Source organism: Populus trichocarpa, chromosome 1 (genome assembly GCF_000002775.5).
Source record: "Populus trichocarpa isolate Nisqually-1 chromosome 1, P.trichocarpa_v4.1, whole genome shotgun sequence".
NCBI lineage: Eukaryota > Viridiplantae > Streptophyta > Magnoliopsida > Malpighiales > Salicaceae > Populus > Populus trichocarpa.
Window position 1 is genome coordinate 39,169,248 of NC_037285.2, and position 22,501 is coordinate 39,191,748.

At 31.3% G+C, this 22,501-nt stretch overlaps 1 protein-coding gene and 1 pseudogene across 2 annotated transcripts; one reads left to right on the plus strand and one right to left on the minus strand.

The window, feature by feature from the left end:
* Positions 1 to 322: 322 nt before the first annotated feature.
* Positions 323 to 6,170, minus strand: LOC7485140 (RNA exonuclease 4). 2 transcript variants are annotated; one of them, XM_024603269.2, is made up of 9 exons: positions 5,938 to 6,170; positions 5,752 to 5,818; positions 4,854 to 4,932; positions 4,318 to 4,399; positions 3,452 to 3,560; positions 1,719 to 1,807; positions 1,557 to 1,621; positions 1,380 to 1,458; positions 323 to 896 (listed from the first exon to the last, which is right to left on the minus strand). In XM_024603269.2, the coding sequence occupies exons 1-9, from the start codon at positions 6,019 to 6,021 to the stop codon at positions 834 to 836; spliced, it is 717 nt and encodes a 238-aa protein (XP_024459037.2). In that variant the 5' UTR covers positions 6,022 to 6,170; the 3' UTR covers positions 323 to 833. The 2 variants fall into 2 exon arrangements, with proteins under 2 accessions (XP_024459037.2, XP_002300407.1); XM_002300371.4 differs by having other exon boundaries at positions 323 to 900; positions 5,938 to 6,166.
* Positions 6,171 to 12,576: 6,406 nt separating this feature from the next.
* LOC127904086 (uncharacterized) lies at positions 12,577 to 17,462 on the plus strand (annotated as a pseudogene).
* The last annotated feature ends 5,039 nt before the right edge of the window (positions 17,463 to 22,501 follow it).

The following is a 22,501-nucleotide window of genomic DNA, read 5'->3' on the forward strand; positions in this document are numbered from 1 at the left end:
TTTTTTACCGAGTCAAATTGAGTCAATCATTCCTCTATTTTTTTCTTAAACTTAGGCCAATTCAGACCCCGAGTTAACCTGTTATGTTAGTCTTGGTCTTATAATTAAAATTAATTATAATATTATTAATTTCAACGTTCAATATAAACTAAAGTAAAATAAAATAAAACAAATTATTTTTTAAATATATAAGTTTGACATAAAATAATTTTTTTATATTTTATTATTTTATCCACCATAACCAAATAAGATATAAAAACAATTATTTTATCTTATACATCATTACCAAACACAAATTTGTCTGTCTTTACTGTCCCGAAAATAACCAAACATTTATATTATATAAAGATCTCATTTCTCCAATTTAAAATTAGGGACAGTTGCCGTATGGCTATCTAACATTGTTTAACCCAGAGATCCAGTTCTCTTTCAACAAATCAAGGGAAAGGTAAGGAAAAAAACAAAAACAAGACAAAAACGTGTATTCTGAGTCACTACAAGCAAAATTTTCTTTACAGAGGGTGGCATACAGGATCACCATCTGACTAGTGAGATTATACGTATCCCATTTGTTTAATATAGGAGTTGGTTCTTGGATATAATTGTGCCGGCTGCTTCATCTTCTTTCACAATCTGGAGGCTAGCGTGCTGAACAACTTTGAAGTGAATTTCAAATTTGTACATGCACATTTCGAAAATGTTAGCAGAACCATCAACGGGGAGTGAATGCTAGGATATAATTGCAACACGGTTGACATCTAGAGCACCCCCCTCGTTCGTTTTCCCTTTTTGGTTGCGTTTATTCTGTTTCTGTCTGAGTCTCATTTGATCTCTTATACTCTTCTCCCATTCTTTTTTGTTTCTCTGGTATAGCAGCATTGCAGCACGGGCATCCTCTATCTAATCAAAATTCATATCGACAATCAGATTGTCAATCAAGGTTCATAGAGCGAATTCAAGGATTCAATTGATATATCAATACTCTGTGGTGTCCTAAAATGCTGGTGCAATCTAGTCCATCAGCAAAGAATTTAGAGAACACATCCCACCCAGTGATTCCCCACAGAATCTAATGCAAACTCAGAAATAAATTAATAAACCCATTAACCAATTTGGGAAGTCAGTCAAAAAATACATGCATGCTTAAACTGTGAAGAACATCAATTCATTATGAACATCACTCCAATTATTATGTAAGTAATTCAAACAATATCTGGGACTCATTGGTCCTGAGACCAGTGGTCATATTTGAAGACCCAAAATCAATAGCCTCACTCTGATATAGAACTATTTTTTATACAATCTATGCAAACTTGCAAATATACTTAACATGTGACTAAAATATGATGTGATCTCCAATACAAAGTTGAAGAACTTACAGGGCAGTGTTCTCCACTCTGGATCTTAGCACCAAGAAACTCAGCTGCAAGATGCCGGAGTGCCTTCCTGCGTCGTCCCCTGCTTTCACAATCACCCATGTTATTATGGTCATCTTGGCATGTAGAATAATAATAATGGCAATTAAAAATTCATTCATTATATATAAGGATAGGTACTTGAGAAATGGTTGATATTCTGATGTATCCCGCAAGTCCTTCTTGGGATGACCCAACAGCAATGCCTTTTTTGTTTTCAAAAATAAAAGAAAGAAAAAATTCAATCCATATTTGTAGATTCACCGTATATGTAAAACACATAAGAAACCAGATGTGCTAAACCTTAAGATCATTGGACAAGGCATGACCCACAAGAATCCTTCCTTTGATCAACACTGCTACTTTCTTCTGAGCGGTTGAAAAATCCCTTGCTGCAAACAACATCAAAGCATTCTATAACTGTCGGAGTAACTTTAAATTATTGTCTTTCTTCTTCTTGTATCCTAATAACTTACATTATTTTGGTGTTATAGAAAAACTTCTACTATGTATAAATATCGCATGCCTTATAAATACACCAAATAATTAAATTCAAAATCCATGTCATCTTCCTAATTATATGACCTAAAACAAACAATCATTTAGGTCCCATTTGTTTGCTGGAAAGTAGTTTTCTTTTGGAAAGTGGATTTCTAAAAAGTGGATTATTTTTCGATATTTGGTAATGTATTGAAAACTGAGTTGGAAAGCACTTTCCAATATTTGGCTAAATCATGGAAAATAAACTGGAAAAAAACTTACCAATGTTTTAGTTTTTTTTCAAGTTTATTAAAATAATAGGGACCTAATCTGACAGATAAAAAAGTTGGAGAATGAAATTTAAAAAAATCTAATTTTATAAATAAATAAAACAAATATCAATCAAAAGAATGGAGACCAAATCTAACACAAAAAAGTTGAAAGATGATGAAAAAAAATAATCTAATTTTATAAATTATTCCAAATAAAATAAATAACAATAAAAAAAATATGGATCAAATTTGATAAATAAAAAATATCAATTAAGGATATGAGAAAAAAATAACAATCAAAAGAATGAAGACCAAATTGATATAAAAATCAAACTAAATCAAATTCTAAGAGATGAAATTGAAGAAAAAAATAATAAAAAAGGGATTTAAAACAAAATATATAGCAATCAAAAGATTGAGGACTAAATTTGATATAATCAACAAATAACAAAATACTTTTTAATTTCTTGCAAATTCTAGAAAGTGTTTTCCTCCCAAAATAAATAGAAAACACTTTCCTGGAAACCAAGCCAAGTTTTCTTTTGACTAGAAAGTGTTTTCGTTTTGTATTGACCAACTTTTATAATAGTAAATAAACACATGAAAATTTAAAAAGTAGTTTCCAGAAAACCACTTTTCATGAAACAAATGGGGACATTAGCAATGCTCAAGTGGAAAATTGAAAAGTTACTATGTTCAATAATCTTCTAACTTGTTGACAGATTTCCTTTCTCATAGAAATTCAAAGAAAATAGTTTAGAACAACCATTCCACATAATAAGGTGGTAAATCCATATATGTTAGAATGATTTCAACGTTGAAAACTGTCACATTAGCACTTCTCAATGCTATAATTGTTCACTTTGTTTGCAATAGACATTGATTTCGCACTTCATGGAGAGAAAGGAGGCATCATTCAAGTTGCATGTTCAAGAAGCAGGTTCAATCTGTTTTAATGGAAAGGAGATATTTGCAGGGATGAAAAATGAAAAAAGTATTATATTTTAAGGCTTTACATATCTTGATGGACACTGTACCATCAAACTTAAGAGAAAAAAAAAGTTTATCAACTATCCAGAGTTCATTTTAGGTGATTAATAAAGCATCTCCAAAAATGCTTGGAACAATCTTTTTCAGGGAACTCAGTTGAAACAATTCCTATAAAAAAAATTAAGGAAAAAAAAAGGAGCTCCAGCCAAAAACAAAAGAAGTTTCATCCAATCTGTGAGTAACAAATCACATGCATATCAAAAAGATAGCAGAAAGAGAATAGACAATACCAACCTTTCCTTAAGTCCCGGGGTCGAATGCCACTAATTTGTGTACGGAAGTCAGCAACACGTTCTACTGGACGAACAAACTCATCATACAAAACATTTCCCCATTGATTGACCTGGCATGCAGTGGAATAATGTTACTTCTACTCACAACCTTAGAAATGTATAATATAACAATAAAATCAATATAAAGTAGTCTTAAAAGTTCCAACAGAACTGACAATGTCTAATTTCTCCAGAATAAAGTATCACTGAACATCACTTTTCACCCTACACATCTTAAAACATGCATCCATGAATACGTCAGTGAGGCTGGTAAGCACAAAAAGGTGACATGTCATTCACTTATTTGAATTTAGACTCCCTGAATTGTTGTAAGGAACACCATGAAAATAATAGGTGAGAAGATGTTGAATTCCCTGAGGTGTAAATAAAGTATTTTGTTTGGCTTAGCAGTGTCTAACTCACACAAGATCTAAGATCAAGTCTTAGGATTTGAAGAAGTTTTGTGGGACATTGATGGCTGCCTATGGAGAACTCTGCAGTGCCAAAAGGAAAAAAACTAAACGATACTGGGTCCTACTAGATTGCCAATAAACAGGAAAGGTCAGTTAAGGTCGATTAATTGATATTAAAAGATACTGCCTTCTAGAAAAGATAAAATAGAAATTGTAGCCTAAACAAGGAATTCATGAACAAATCAGTGTTGATTTTTTATTATAAACAATGTGGCATTTGATATGTGAAAATCCCCACTGCGATTTCAAGTTTTGCAAGTATTTAGAGTTTTCCTAACGATCTTAGTGATGTATACAAGTAACCTCTAGGGGAAAAAATGTATAAAAAGAGGCCAGAAAGGGAATTGATGGATACCAAAGTGACCCGTCCAAGAGCGCTTCTGTTTCCTTGACCAACACCAACCATTTCGCAATCCATGGCTATTGCATCTGTAACGCTGTGGTAATTGATTAGTTAAGTAAGACATGTGACATGAGAAAATCAATGGGAATTATGGTAATGAGCCATGATAAATAGAGATTCTTTGTTGTGTGAATTGCATAATAGAAGCCCATAACATTGATTACGGAAATGACAGTACATTGATTAATATCCATGTTATGATGTCAGAAATTAATATATCATGTCCACTAGCCACTAGAAGCATAAAAGAGATGTAAATTGATTAGTTAGCTTTCACAAGGAGAAGGTCAGAGGCAAGAATTTTATTTTACAAAGTAAACAAGGGGTGATCAGCAACTCAGGAGCATATAGAACAATAATAAATTGTGATTCAAAAGATGCTGAACAATGTGTAAGCCACACTTACAAGTTCTGATTGAGTTTTTTTAAGATGATATATTCACATACTATAGCATGTCATGCAATACAATGGTGTCACAAAAAAGCACCTGAAGTCATCATTGGTTGGAATGAGAGGATTTATCTGAGATTTGTCAGACTCTGCATCAGGTCTTTCTTTACGTTTCCCTGTTAGAAGAATAGTCTCAGCCAAATAATGATAGGAAGTGAAATGAAGGCATCATTGATGCATAATCAAAGTACTTTTCTTGCTTATGAAAGGTAAACATCATTCAGATGCATTTGCATCTAAAATAAGAGAGCATGAGAAATCAAAGAAAAAAAAAGATAAAGGAGAACAAGAACAGCCCTTAACTAGCATATGCCAACCATTGTCCTGGGTTCTTGAAGGAAAGTGTTTTCATTTGTTCATGTTATTAAATAAGAGAAACAGTTTCAAAGTGCTGAGCAAACAACATTTGAATTCTAGAATTCTTCCCCTTTCTTGAACAATTGACCATTTAAACACATTGAAAAGGTGAAAGAGTCGAAAGTTAACATAGAAGCGTGCAGAATGAAAAAGTACTCAACTTGCAAAAGTACAAACATGGTCAAGCAATCTCCAACTACTAACAATCTTTAAACCAAAAAATATATATGAACAAGGGAAAAATATGATTAGAAACAGACAGATACTTTGCTCTTAAAACAAAAAAGCAAACTGAATTTGTGGCTCTTGCAACCACAAGTTAACTTACAGGAAACCTAAAAAACATGAAACAGTACTATTTTGATACTGACACCATATAACTAGCCAATAGCATGGTAAACTCAAAGTTTACTCCCAAAATACCAACCAAGCAGTGAGCAAGAAAATTTATAAGGAAACCTGTAAATTGAAAGTGCATTCAACCAATAAAAGAATATAACCTGTTTTCATTAAATAATAACAATAAAGTAGTTCAGCTATGCAAAACAAGAAGTAGACAAGACAACAATTTGCATTACCTAAAATAGAATCTTGGGTCTCTGTATTTGATGTTTTTGGACGCCTAGAGCCATGAATTTGTAGCGTCTGCATAAACCAGGAGATTCTGTAAGCATGGAATAAAATCAAGAACATGTGCAGTAGTAAATACACAAAAGCAGGTGTATGGGATAGAGAGAGATAGATAGATAGAAGAGAAGGATAACTTGTTGGAGCTGAGCCCAGTTGGGGTTGATTGGTAACTTTTGCTTCTTCTTGGGGTTTTTCTTCTTCTGCTCTTCGCTTCCCATCTTCTTCTTCTTCTTCAGTTTCTGCACACAACACCACAAATAGGTTTTTCTACGACGAGACTACACAGCATCTGTATGTGAGTAATGTCTGTCTCTTCGTACACGATGTCGTTTAGAACGACCAGATAGCATCGCTGGAAACCCTGTCGTTTGCATCAATGCCTGAAGATGTGGGGCGTTCTTGCAAAACTGCAAAATTTCTCATTGGGTTTTACCCAATTACCCTTTTTTTTTAAATTAAAGCCTTGTGCTTCTTTTTGTATTGATTGAGTCACATTCTTTATTTTATTCTACAAAAGCTGAGGATGTTTTTGTGTTTAAAAAGAATATTTAAAAAAATTTTATTTTAAATCAATTTTTTTTATAATTTTAAATTATTTTAATATATTTCAAAAATAAATTTTAAAAAATAAAAAATATTATTTAATTTTATATATTTTCAAAAAAAAAATATTTTAAAAAATAATCTCTCTATAATTTTAAATACTAAAACCCTTTTTCATAACTTAAAATGTTTTATATGAAAATTTTTTATTATTATATTAAAATTGGATTCTTGAAATCTTTTTTTTATAGGACCACAATAACTCTTATTTTTTAAATTTTTTTCTTTTGAGTGAAAACTAAACGATTAGAATAAGGTATATTAATTAAGAATAAATAATTAAACTAATATAGTTTATGAATATAAATTAAATTTCAAGTATTTATTATTTATTTAATTGAATAATTTAATAAATGAAAGAATTATTATAATAGAAATGTGCATGTAGACATTAGAATTAACCACCTTATAACTAAGGCACCTTTATACAATAAAAATAAAATAAAAGAGCGAATCAATCAATATAAAAAAGAAGAGTTTGAGGTTCTAATTTCTAAAAAAAAAAAAAACTAGAAGAATACAAGAACCAAATAATAGTAAAACCCAATTTCTCTTCTTTTTTTTTTCTTGTTTAAAAATGAATAAATAAACCATGTTAAAAATGAATAAATAAACCATGGCAACAGATCATCGAATGTATTTGATTTTTTAATTTTTTTTAAGAAAATTATTGTATCACCTCATGAAAAATCACATTATAATAAATAAATGCAAAGAATCTCACCTATCCAATAAATTTATTTTTTTCAAGACATATTTAAAATGTTATTGACAGTGATATGTATTAATTAGTGAATTAATAGTGATTAGCATGGATATATGCATAATTAAATAAATCACCGAGATCTCTTTTATTTTTATAAATCATGCACATAGCGTTGAAGTGTGTTAGTAATTGTTAAATTGAGTGACATCATGTGTGTTTTTTTATAAATAATATATTAATTGCCTAACTTACTTCACATACTATCACTACTTGATAAAGATTCATAGAAGGTTTGATCTTGGAGTTTGAAGTTTGTTTAGAATGGTCCAATAACCTCATATTGCAAAAAAAAAATTTAATTTTTTTTGATAACCCGATATGTCCGGGTCAGTTTACGTGCACCATGACTAATCTCCGGGACTACTAAACACCCTGCAAGCCCAGTGGACAGGTAAGGCACCGCGGGGGTGACAGACATGCACAGAGAGGATCGAATCCGAGTGCAGAGGAAGGGAACAATGTCCTTTCCTCGCTAGGCCACGACCTCAAGTGCATTGCAAATTTATTCTTGAACATAGAGGGAGAAGAGAGAAGGTAGGAGGGAGAGAAATTTATGGTTTTTGAGTGATTAGAAAAAAGAGATTAATTTTGAAAAAAAAAACATTAGGTTTTTGAGTTTGATTAGAGCATATATTAGGTTTAAGATGGTTTTAAAATCTTTTTGGGATGATTCTAAGGTAGATTTTGGTAAAAAATAGTGTAGAAATGGGTTTGGAGGGCTGAAGGCAGTGCCACCCCACCAACTATTTTGGCAACAATATGGTCATAAAAAAACTGGCTTTTTTCCTTATATTTTCCCCTTTTTTCCTTGCTTATATTTTTCCATTATTTATTATTTTTTCAATATAAATTTTCTCCAAATAATTATTGATTATTTTTTATTCTTAATAAAACCTCTAAAAAAAATAATGATTATTTTCCATAATCTTAACTCATTTTTGTTTAGTTTGTATAAAATAGTAAAAAAAAAATCATTAACATAACAAATAATGATTAGTTGTGGATTTGTTTTTACTAGGGGTGATTATTTTCGGTTCGGTTCGGTTTTTATCAAAAAATAATAATCAAACCGAATTTTTTTTTAAAAAAAACCGAAACTCGTTCTAACTGACCGGTTTCGGTTCGGTTCGGTTTTTTAGGACAAAAACCAGTTCAAACCGGTTTGGCTCGGTTTTTTTTCGGTTTGGGTTCGGTTCGGTTCGGTTTGGTTTGGTTTTTTGGTTTTAGGCTTATAAAACCGAAACCAAACCAGTCGGTTTTTTTAAAATTTTAATCGGTTTTTTTTCACGATTCGATTTCTTCAGTTATTTTTTTTCGGTTTTCTCGGTTTTTTAGTTTTTTTTCTCATCCCTAGTTTTCACAATAATAAAGGTTTGATAGTTGAAGATTAGCATTAAAAAGAAGAGGAGTTATAAATAACAATGTTTTTGCTTCAAGATTATTTTTGTTTAGAATTCTCATTATCGATTTTAGTCGATCAAATAAAATAAATTGGAAAAATTGGATATTCCAATTGTTTCAACACGTTAGCTATTAATTTTCTTAAGCTAAAATACTAAAATAAAAAATAATTACACTTGCAGGTTGGAACTTAATAAAAAAATTAATTAAAAATAAATAAAAAATGCAATTCGAGTACGTGAAAAGTTTTGGGTGGTATACCAATTATTATCCAATATATTAATAAAAAAGAATATCAAATAGCTTCAATCTAGCAACGTCTTCAAAACTAGAATATTCCTAAAGAATTAAAGAAAAATATATATTTAATACAAACACTTGAAAGATGCATGCATTATCAAACAAAAACCATTGAACAAACCTTACTTGTCAATCCTTTCTTAACTCAAATATATTCTTTTAAAGTAAGCAGTCAAGGATTCAAAACAAGAATATTTGGTCAAGAAATAATTTTTAGACTTATATTATCTCCTATGCTAATAGAAATAATTTTTTTTTTTAAAGTAAGTAAATTTATAGAATCAATTCAGAAGAAGAAATACCTATACTCATTAAATCAAGAAGTATATTATTAAAAAACTGAAGAAGATATTAAACTTCCTCAAAATCAAGAAAAAGTCAAACAATTTCAAGAATTATTTGAAAATAAGATTTTTTTTTTCAATTTACCAAATGCCTCCTGTTACCCTATAAAAAAGGGACTCAATGAAATAAAAATCTCTATAAAAGCTAGACCTATTCAAATGAATCAAGAATTACTAAAATATCGCAAAACAAAAATCAATGAACTACTTAACAAAAGTTTAATTAGGATAAGCAAGTCTCATTGGTCTTGTGCCGCTTTCTAAGCTCAAAACCAAGCTTAAATTGAACATGAAATTCCAAGGCACGTCATCAATTATAAACCACTCAGTATAGTTTTTCAATAGATTAAACATCATATTCCAAATAAAAAAAAATCTCATTAAAAAACTTCATAACGCTTCAATACTTTCAAGTTTTGATATGAAATTTGGTTTCTGGAAAATTTGAATAAATAAAAAGGATCATTATAAAACAACTTTAATTGTCCCATTTGGACATTACAAATGGAATGTAATTCTATTCGGTCTCAAAAACATCCTTTTAGAATTTCAAAAGATCACGAATGATATTTTCAACCTTTATTCAAAATTCTCAACTGTCTACATAGATAATATCCTTGTGTTTTCAAAATCAATTAGTGAACATTTTAGTTATTTACAAAAAGAAATCAATATTATCAAACAAAATGAACTAGTTGTCTCACCTTAAAAAAGCAAATTATATCAAACAAAAATTAGATTATTAGGATATGATATTTATCAAGGATCAATAACTTCAATTAGCATAGCAATTGAGCTTGTTGCTAAATTCTCTAATGAAATTAAGGATAAAAGTCAACTTCAAAGGTTTATGAGATGTCTCAATTATGTCTTAGATTTCTTCTCAAATCTTAGAATAATCTGTCAACTCCTTTATAAGAGGCTCAAGAAAAATCCTCATACTTAGAGTCCTTAAATGACCAAAATCATCATGTCTCTCAAAAGTCATGTTAAAAGTCTTTATTGTCTAGATATTCCATATCTTGAGGCTTTTTTTCATTGTAAAAATTGATGCCTCAGATATAGGTTATAGAGGGATCTTCAAACGAAAGTTCAAGATTATAAACAGGTTATCTAGTACCATTTTAGTATATAGTCGGGTCTTCAAACAAAATATTCAACTATTTAAAAAAGAGATTTTATTAATTGTTTTATGTATATCTTCTTTTAAAGATGATCCATTTCTTAAAAAAATTCTTTTAAGAATTGATTGTTAATCAATAAAATATGTCATTGAAAAGGATGTTCAAAATATTATTTCATAACAATTTTTTACCATATAGCAATCTATACTTTTAAATTTTGATTTTGAAATAGAATTTATAAAAGGTGAAACTAATTCTATTCTATATTTTCTATCTAGAGATTTTTTATAGGGTTCAAGATAAACACATCAATAAAAAAAAAAACTAAATAGACATATAACATTACCCTTTCAAAACAAGTTCACTTAACCACAAATCCTCTTAATTCAACCTATGTGAGGCCTCCCTCTATGAGACCAACTTTTACCTTAACCAACCAGTTTTTATTCATGTCAAACTCCTCTAGTCCTACCTCTTCACTATCAAACTATTCTCAAGCTTTGCAAACCCCACATCCTTCATATTTTTCCTTTTCAATTCCAATTTTCCATAGAAAAAATGCAAATAACCAAGCATTTTTATGAATTCATCTTGATTGATACTAACTGAATTGAGATAACTCATAATCATAATACAAATAATTCTTCTAGAATTGCATATTCAAAAAATAAAGATTTTAATGGTTTTAACCTATCAATACTAGAGCCAAAGTGCTTATACCCAGAAAAGATCTTCTCAAAACTTTCAACCTTCTAGATTCAGTTATCTTGATTATCAATAAGCATGGTTCAATAATCCTTACCTAAAAAAATTGATAATTCTTGGTTTATTCATTTTGATAAAAACTATCCAAAGAATATTTCAATATGATTTTCAAATAGATGGTGGCAATACTTCTCTCCTACAAATTAAATTCTACCTCAAAAGACTTTAGAAGCTTTGAAACTATTTGCTTCAAAGAAACTTTTAAAATATGTTTCTACCTCTTTACACTTTATTTCTGTCTTTAGGGTCCCTTATATATATTATGTTAGGACTTCATGATAATGTATGACACGTATGAAGAAATTAACTACTGCCCATATCTCACGAGAGATATTAAGGTAAACTGGTGGCCTTAATTCAATGCAGACCAAGCCTACTCTCAAGTCGTTCAATCCTCGCTATAGTCTTCCCAAACTCAACCTGCACCATCATTGTCAACCTCGGCTCAATATACCTTCTTAACTTCAAAAAGCAAAATTTAAGCTCATCTTACATCTTCCAGCTCTAAATCTCAATACAAAAAAAAAAAAACTGCAAGAAGCCCTGCCATAGATTTCAAGTTCATTTGATGAAGAAGATCATATGCTAGCCAACAAAGATCCAGATTATGGTCTCGATATGATAGGACAATTGTATAACCTTTAGACTCATCAATGCTCATTCGTATCAACAGTGACACCAGACAGTTCAATAATTTAGATTCCTCTATGACATCACCCATGATGTCAGCATCCACTTTTACAAACCGATAAAACCTTACAATAATTTTAAAAATCTTATCCTCAGAAGACAACAACAATTTTTACTTGACAAACAACTGTTAATATCAACTTTAAAAACTTTCATATGCGGTGATTTCCTCTTCCAGTTTACAAATAATGTCTCTTTCAACAAATATCATCCATTACAATTTCATAATTCAAGCATGTTTCAAGTCTATGTGCTCAACTACAAATATGTAATGTCTTTTATTTGTAGAGGAAAATGGTTTTTAGAATTGATTTCAGTTTTAGTTTTAGAGAATAATCATCTTTGTAGTTCTTTTAAACCATCCTATAATATATTTCCCTTTTTAACAAAAGATTTATGTTTTTATATTTTTTATATGTAAACACTATTAAAAAAATATAAAATTTTGACCGACTTTAATATATCATAATTAATAATTTTTTACTATCAAATCAAGATAAATTTCTCTTTTATAAGAGCCATAAAAAGGGAGAAAAAAAATAAAATAATTATGATTTAATGCTAAAATTGTTTTTTAGGGCATATCCATACTTATAATAGCGCCTTGGATGGAAGCCCTTAACGTGCACCTGAAAATATATAACTATCACTGTGGATGGATTAAGAAGTGATGTTGTTTTATGTTCATCACGTATAGAATAAAATTTATGAACTAAAAAAGTTCGAGACTCAAATGGTAAGAGGGGATATGTCAGGGGTTAATTTGAGATTTGAATAACATGCTTTTCTTTATATCAAGAACAAATTCTCATGAGAATCCAAACTTGTAAAAAAGAGTAGCAAGTTGTGGATGGGAGTGATCTTCTTTGTCGACGACAAATAATGGGCTGGAAGCATCTAGTCTTGGATCACATCCGACTCCTCGAAGAAAGAACATTTTTTTTTTTGAAGATCATGATCAGAGGTCAAGCATCTTTTATCACTTTCTCTACCACAGAAAGAAACTGTTATAGGTTCTTGTGAAGTGAGTGGAGGAGGGATTCTCAAAGCAATTGCATTTCACTAATGAAAACAAAAAAGAAGAAGAAGAAAAAAGCTAGGTTCTTGGTTGTCCAAAATCATGTTGTTCTATATATAATTGAATGCAATGGCAGTGAGAGAGCAACTCATCAAATTCAAGAAAGCTACAACATTTCTTGTTTGTCTTGAAGAAGAAAGATATGGGTAGAGGAAAATTCAAAGGCAAACCTACTGGTCGTCGCCATTTCTCTACGCCTGAAGAACTTAGTCAGTACTCTCCCCTCTCCCTTCCTCTCTTATTTAAATGCATTTTATGTCATTTTTTCATGTTTTTATTTATTTATTTATTTATTAATGCATTTTAGTGTAAATTTATTAACTTTAGAATCTAGTTTTGATTTCCTCAGCCTCTCAGTTTCTATATCATTACTTCTTTAGAAGCCCAATCTTAGAACTTTATGGAAATTGATAATAACCCTCGATGTCCTGTCGTTTCAATTTGAATTTGGAGCTGTACTTTTCAATTCTACAATTAGTTTAGTAGATATAAATGGAATGAAATATCATTCAATTTACTTTAAGGAATTCTATACATGGTCAAATATTCAATTCACTTTAAAAAAAATATCCAAACACAGCTTTGTTCTTTTTTTCAAAGCATTAGCTTCCATGGATGGGATCATCAAATATTTTGAAGAATATGGTCTTGACTTATCGTTGATTGAACAGTCTTGATTGTTTGTAATACTTTCATCTTATGTGAACTCACTTTATGATCTTTTGCATTTATTTTTTAAATGATTGCAGTTGCTGGTACCACCGCCACTCGCCCTCGCACTTTTAGTCAGGTATCACCCTCTGAGCTGCTGTACTCACCATATAGTACCCCATACTTCAGAGGTTTTTATGACTACGAATTGCATAATAGATTTAAGTTTTCAATTTTAGATATTAGGTCTTAAAACATATTTCCTAGTGCTAGTCAGTAGTTTTATGGTTGTTCCACTGTTTTGTCGAAATATGATCTGTGGTTTGTTTTGGTATACTTAATAGACAAATTTAATGTAGCTCCATATCTATGAAAGTTGGATGAGATGGTAGAGAGTTATTATCTTCTCCATTTTATGAGTTTGAATTTTTTGACAATTATATTTGATACCATTAATATCCCAATCTCTCATTTTTTTTCTTTTGTATTTGATATGTCTATATGATCCTATTTCAAATTGTTTATTGGAAAACAAGTCAATGAACTAAGAATTTTCTGTACTCGGTTGTTTATAGTGGTTCTCTCTTCTCTACACATATATAAGCATGCTGGATTATACATATTGGAAGTTGTAAATGTGCTTCAGTACATGATATAGAAGTCTGTTTGAACATTTCAGGAAGAAGCAGCAGAGAATGTAGAAGAAGAGTCTGAAGAGGAGTTGGAGGAACCATCTGAGGTCAGCGACCTTGGGCGTCATAATTATGCTTTTGGGTTATTTTCTTTAATTTTTGGCCTGAAATTGGCTCCCAATTTTGGCAGATTTAGAAAGGTACCACGGGACTCATTGAAATCAACAACCCTAATTTAGTAAAACCAAAGAATTTGAAGGCTAAAATGATGATGTAAGTTGTCACACTTTCAAATTGCACATCGTTTCAATTTTTTTAAAATTTAATTGTTTAAGAAATCAAAATTTCATTATCCAGATTAGGAAAATAACTGAACTCTCAAGGCGTGAGAGGTTAGCTACTTTCTTGCTTTAATCCATTTTAAGTAGTAATTTGCTTATGCATGTGATCATTGTGTGAGTGTGGAAACTAATTCTCTGCACACTGATTCGATTATATTAATTTTTTTGACTCAATTTATTTTTACCTTAGAAATATGGCTCATGACTACATTCTATTAAAAGTGCTAGGATTTATTTGAATTTTTAAGTTTCCATGTTTACCTTGCTACCCCTACATTTTTTAGTATTATAGTTTTGCAACTTAGAAGTTAATCCAATGTGAAGACTTTCACACCAATTATTAGAGATTTTGGGATCTGGTGGAGCACAACAAGCATATTTTTTTTTATTTACGCAATGAGTATTATTATTATTATTATTATTATTATTATTATTATCTCTTCCAATTCATTTAGGATGCCTCCATCAATATTGAATGTGATGAAAGTGAAGAAAGGACCAAGGAGTTCCCTTTTATTGTGATAACTGATAAAGGCTTTCTAGCAGATGACACTCACTGTGTAAATGCCTATAGGTGGTCTGATTCCAGATTTTAATATCTCATAGGTGATGCAGTGATACATCTAAGAAATTATTCCATCAAACATACTGTCAGGAATAGCGACATGGACTAAATGTCCTGCCAAGCCTCTTGCTTAATTGTTTTTTGAAATTATTCAGTCAATTTGCCATGATTCACCCTCTTCTCCACACTAAAAAAAAAAGTAACAAGGAATATTATTCGAATCCATTGTTACGTATCTGAATGGATGATTAATAGTTTTCTTTTATCAAGAAAAATGATTTTTATTGAAATAGTGGGTGACATATAATAAGATTGTACATTATATCAAGATAAGTTGTACCACTTATCATTCTGAATAGTGCTTTATGGTCTGGGTTTTAGAACATATAATCCATTAATAGAGAAATGCTCATATATGAAGTGGTGTTATGATGTAATTGTCTGGATGATGTTCACCTCTTTGGAATGTACAAACTCAAATTATTTAATGTAAACGCTAGATATCCTTGGATTGTGAATATAAACCTCATTCTCCTGAAGGCAGAACAAGTCTTGAGTGTATGTTTTTATTAAAAATAAAACTGCATGGCTCTGTGGTTGATTTCTCGTTGTTGCTGTTGTTTGTCCCTTGTATATTCTGATGCTTCCAAGTGTCTATTTGAGGGGTTCCATTGTTGACTTACTTTGAGTACTCTTGCTTGTAGAGTGGAAATAGAAAAACAGAAAGCTCATGAACGATATATGAAGCTGCAGGAACAAGGAAAAACTGAACAATCAAGGAAAGATTTAGGTAATTACTGGATATTGAATATCATTACCAATTTGTGTTTTTACCTTTTTCCTGATACTTCATTAAAGTTTTTACATAATTTTATCATAGCCCCGCCGTAGGAAATGCTAGTACATATTGAATCAAACTTGTCCTGAAGTTATATGTTGGGTTTTCTGTCATCCATTTTTTGATTTGCATCAAATCAGGGTTGGAATAAATAACTGGCTGAGGTCTAGTGTCTTAACAATTCTTTCCTTTTGGCTTTTCCCCATCAGTCTGATAAGTTTGATTAAAGGTGACCAAGACCCTTTTTTTTTATCCTAGTAATTAAAATACCTATGGGCACATATGAATGCATGCTTCTGTATAATGGCATCTCTTGGTTAGGCATACAAATAGAATATGTATTAGGAGAAGGTGAAGGGGACTGTTTTAAGGTCGATTTGGTTAACTATTTTTTAGATTTTTAGATGGAATCAACTTCACAGGTTTATATCAAATCATAATTGTCTTGGAAGATCTTTTTCCTCCAATTTACAAGAGTACTACTGGTTTTTTGACCCAGACTAGAAGGGAGTATTATGGTATGGTTTGTTGAACACGATCTTCCAATTAAGTTCATTAACGATGTTCAGAAACTACATCAATGGAGAAACAGATTCGATTGAAAATAAAATAATGTAAATGACAATGTTGCTGTTAAGAAGCAAGGTTTCTAAAAAACTAGGATATCATAATTGTGTGTTTTAGTTGATAGTTGAACGAATGATCTAATGAACTTATCCTTGAAGTTAAGGATCTTATACCATCATTTACTTTTGTTGATTTTAAATGTAAAGAAACTACAATCTTTCACTTAAAAATTATAGTTGGTCTTGAATCCGTGGCTTGGCTAGGACCCAATATATTTTTCACCAAAAAACATAATGAAACAAAGAAGAAAAAAGAAAAAAGAAAAAAATTGTAAATCCAGGACTATCCGATAACTTTTCTTTTGGGAGTCCGTACATTGCAATTTCTGAACCTATTTTCGCACTTCTTTACTATCCCATTCCTCTCTCTGTACTTGTACCAGTTGATTTCTCTGTTGTGTTTTGTAGACACCCCATTTTCCTTCTCTATATTATTTCTGGAAAGCACATGACAAACCTCTCCAATTTTGCCCTTGTTCATTGGTTTTGATGATTTGAACCCATTTTTCTTTCTAGATGTCCTCTCTTTTCATGGTTTTTACTGATACAACATTGTTCCTTGCAGAACGCTTGGCCCTAATACGCCAATGAAGGGCAGAAGGCGCTAGGAAGCGAGAAGAAGATAAAGCTGGTAATGTCCTGTTTGCCTGCCCTCTTTTTGCTTCACTTCATCACATTTTTATTAAAGTATTCATGGAAAGTAAGTTGGAAGCATAAAGTTGTTGAGTAAACTTAGGGCCATTGCTATATATGTGTTAAATATTTTTTTCACTAGAAGCTAATACTAGTTTCATCGATTCTGTCAGCCAAAGAACAGAAAAAGGCAGAACCTCAGAGATGAACAGGTTATCAAAGCTCTTGTTTTGTCTGCTTTTTTCTCTTATTGATGTGTAAACAACAGCTCTTGTTAAAAGAAAAGAAAAGAAAAAGGGAATGGTATGCAGGAGCTAATAGATTTTAAGTAGGTAAATTACTGCCCTTTTCCTTTTGTTTTGGGAGTATCTCACCTCATAAACCAGCTAATTACCTTTTGTCATTCTCAAGACTTGTATAGTGAAAAAAAAGATGAAGTATTATTGTTAGGGTATTTATGTAATTGTATACATACTTTATATATATATATATATATATATATATATATATATATATATATGTGCGTGGGTCTATAATAAGACACACAACACGTCTATCTTTTTCCTCTTTCTCTCTTTTCTTCATTTCTTCTTCATGCTCTCCTTCTCCTTTCTCTACTTTCAGTTATTTCAATCTAAGAAAACCAACGTGGTATCATAGCTCTACATACTAACAAAAGTTAGCCTTGTGTTGGCATCAATAGTGACATCACGCTAATGCCAGCATGATGTAAATGTGTCAGATAACATCATTTTCCTGTTTTTGAAAGCTCTTTTACCCAACAACAAAAGCCCATGGTTTCAACAAAAAATGATGTCATTTACTTTGCTAATTTGTAGAGAGATGGTTTGATAAAAAGGTCATACTTGATTTTTTTACATTATCCAGTTGTTAGGGACTGTTTGATCAAGGTATGTGAGTTTTTTTTTTTTTGAAGATATGTTTAGCTGAGTTTGTCTTGGATTTTAAGGATTAGCAAAAGTCAAGTGGTCTTTTATAATGTTGAGATTGATTTTGGCTCAATTGTATTGGTTTAGACATGGTGAAAGTAAGTTCAGGAGAAAACTAAAAAAACACTACTAATAAGAGTAGTGGAGGTCGAGTTGGAGCTTTTATTGATAATCCCTCACTTTAGATCATTCATGTGAAACTAGATGGAACGAATTATCTTGCTTGTGTTAAAGGAATTAACAGTCTATTTAAAGACAAATTTGACAATTACCTTCTATACTTGTAAATATCTTATTTTTTTATTTGTTAGGATACTAACTGTAGGCTAATTGTTAGGAAAGTATGTATATTATAGTTTAATTATTTTATAGGGCTAAAGTTTAGCTTGTGATCGTATTCAAGATAAATAATGATTCTCCATGGAGAGAATATAACTTTTCCAGCTTAGTTTTCTAAGTTTGTCATGGTATCGAAGCCTTTCTCAGCCTAACCCTAGTTCCATCTTTGTTTGTCTTTCATGTATCTTGTCCTTAAGTCCATCTTAGTCCTAACACAGTTCCTTATTCTTGATTATTATAGATCAAACAATCTTGGCATCATGTTTTTAGAAAAGTCTGAAACTTTCCTGGTTTGTTTTGTGGAAAAAATTACTCAACATAGGTATTCTAATTCATGATATTTGTTAAAGGGGAGGATTTATGGGCCATAGGGCCATGCTGATGACATCAACTCAACTTTTGACAAAAACAAACATAAGGAACAACATGCTAATTCGGAGGTCACAAATGCCCAAGTTATGACATGGATTTTAGGATATGTCGAATCCAACATCATCTGGAATCTTCGATCCTCCACGATTGCAGCCGAGGTGTGGAATTATCTCAAGAGGCTTTTTAGTCAGCATAACACTACATGTTGGTTCTAGCTTGAACATGGCTTGGCTAATCTTCAACAGGACAATCTTTCTATCTTTGAGTTTTACTCTAGTTATATGAATCTTTGGGCTGAATATACTGATATAGTCTATACTACTTTACCTTCTGAAAGTTTTAGTTCTGTTTAATTTGTTTATGAAACTATAGAGAGGAACCAATTTCTTATGAAATTAAAATTTGAATTTAAAGGCACCAAATCTAATCTTATGAATCAAGAAACTGTTCCTTCCATATGCATGCATCAACAAATGATCATTTCAACATTCTATATTTTAGGACTCTCAAGTAAACCCTTCTCTACATCATTTCATTGGCATTTTGATTCTCTGAATTTTAACTATATGATAAACATTGCCTATTACCTTACCAATATACATAACTATACTAACAATCTCAAGATTTATACCGTAGATGGTAACCAATTGCCTATCATGGCTACTAGTGATATGTCTCCTATAATCAATGCCTTTGTTTCTTTTAGTTTTAACACAAATCTTATTTCGGCTGGTCAATTGATTGATAATGATTGTAACATGAAATTCTCTAAATCTGGTTGTGTTATGTAGGATCAACAAATAGGGAATATGATCACGAGGGGGGTCTAAAGTTGGATTTATTTTTCCTTTTCAATTTCCTTTATATCCATGTTCTTTTTTGTTGTTTGTCACTTGTAATTCTGCTTATGTTGATTACTGAGCAAGGCATAAATGTCTTGGATATCCAAACTCTAATGTACTTCATAATTTGCTACATTATAGTTTACTTGGGAATAAAGAGTTACAATCTCTTAGTGCTGTTCAATTTGATTGCAATTCTTGTTGACTTCGGAAAAATAAAACTTTGCCTTTTTCCACTCACACACCAAAAGTAGTTCGACCTTTTGACATGATACATAGTGATGTGTAGGGGTATTGTATCAATTACTTCTCATGCTAATTATAAATACTCACTTTTATTGATGACCATAATTGTTTTACATGGATTTATTTCATGCATTCCAAAGATGAGGTCCTTTCTGTTTTCAATTTCTTTCATGCTCTTATTCAGACGTAATTTTTAGCTAATATCAAAATTCTTCCCTTTGATATTATAGGTGAGTCAATGCCTTGGTTTTTTTTTTTTTTTGAAGACTTTTGCAAACTAATAGCATAATCTCTTAACAGTCTTGTCCTTCGACCCCTCAACAAAATAGGGTGACTGAAAGAAAGAATTGTCTCCTTCTTGATATGGTCCAAATCTTTATTTAGAGTCATCTGTACATTCTCAGTTTTGGTGTGAAACTCTCTCTATTATTCATCTCATCAACATATTACCTTCCTCCTTGTTGAACCATGTCTCTTCTTATACTCGGTTATTTGGTCACCCTCTTTATTATTATAATCTTCGTACCTTTAGTTATGTCATCTTCCTATACGTGAGCACACTAAACTCTTGGTTTAGTCAGTCAAACTGTGCATTTCTATGATATTTTGTACATTATAAGGGTTTTTTTTTGTCATGACCCAAACCTTCATCGTGTACGAGTTTATAGAAATGTGATCTTTCTTGAAAACCAATACCTTTTCCCTACTCTCTGTGATCCTCTTCCTCCTTTTGTTTTGTTATTCCTTTGTTTACTAATTATAGTGCATATCATGTACATTTTAAGCCTCTACTGGTATATCAACAATGTTCCACCAACATATATAAGATTTACACACTTTCTACACCCTTTCAAGTTCATTCCCAGATTGTTGATCTTATTACAACACTTGCCCCTTATCTCCGTTATAGTACTTGGGTTAGTAGACCCCTTGATATGTATGATTTTCCTTCTCCTTTAGCCTTGACCACCACCCTTGTCTTATACGCCTATTCCATCTTTTTATAACTAGGTAATGGAGCATGAGTGTTTGCGAAAAGCTATTGAAACAGAACTTCTAGCACTTATAAAAAACCAAACCTGAAATATTTTTAATGTTCTCTAACTTTAAGGTAGTAAGTTGATGTTCTCTATCAAGCTTAATTTAGATGGGTTCATTGACTGATACAAGGCTAGTTTGGTGGTTCTTGGCAACAAATAAAAGCATGACCTATACTATGATAAAGCTTTTTGCACTGGTTGCTAAAATATCCATTGCGTGAACCATACTTGCTCTTGTTGCATCTTAGTCATGGTTTTTTCATAAGATGGATCTTAATAATGCATTCTTACATAGTGATTTTAAGGAGAAAGTTTACATGAAACTTCCCTTTTGTATGCCTACTTCCTTACCTATTATGTTTGTAAATTAAAACGCTCTTTGTATGGTTTGAAGTAGGCACCACGAGTTTGGTTTGGAAAGTCTCTATCCATTGTCTTTGGTTTTTCCTTCACTTAGAGTTAGTATGACTCTTCCCTCTTTCTATAGAGAACATCTAAGGGTATAGTTATTCTTTCTGTCTATGTGGATGACATCGTTGTCACTAGTTCTAATATGGAAGGCATCTATGCAATTCAGAACTTATTGTATTCTACTTTCCACATGAAATATCTTGGTCAGTTTACCTATTTCATAGGGTTAGAAGTGCATCATTGGCTTAAGGGTATTTTCTTGAATTAACACGTATATTTAGGATCTGGTTCGATTAGCTAGACTCATAGATACTACTTCTGTTAACACTCTCTTAAAACTTAGTAAAGTCTCATTGTGATGAAATGGAGTTTCTTTAGAATCCTACTTTCTATAAGAAGATGGTTGGGAGTCTTATCTATCTAACCAACACTTGATCATACATTTTTTTATGTCATGCATATTGTTAATAAGTTCATGCAAGTTCCTCAACATCTATATTTGTCTACTGTCCATTGTATTATTTGATATCTCCTTGGCACACCTAATCATGACTTATTTTTTCCTGTCAGTTCTTCACTATAGCTCCATGCTTACAATGATGTTGATTGGGTCGGTTGCTCAAATACTTCTATTATCGGTTAGTGTATGCTTCTTGGTAATGTGATTATCTCTTAGAAATGTAAAAAAAAAATGACTTTGTCTCCAAGTCATCTATTGAGATTGAGTATCATGCCATGTTTATTGCCTACTTCGAGATCATTTGGCTTCGTGGTCTTCTCACATAGCTTGGTTTTTTCCAGGTTTAACTTACATTATTGCATGTTGACAACACTAGTGTCATCCAAATTGGTGTCAATCCTGTCTACCATGAATGCACGAAGCACATAGAGGTTGACTATCACTCTATACAAGAGGTTTTTGACCGTCAGGTTATTACCCTCCCACAAATCACTGTTACTCTCTAGATCGTGGATATGTTCACCAAATCAATGACTTATTAGCATCATCTTTTTCTTGTTAGCAAATTAATGCTCGTAGAATTACCAATATTAATTTGAGGGGTGATGTCAAAGGAGTTAATTATATATTTTGAGACATATTTGACAATTACCTTTTTATATTTGTAAATATCTTATTCTT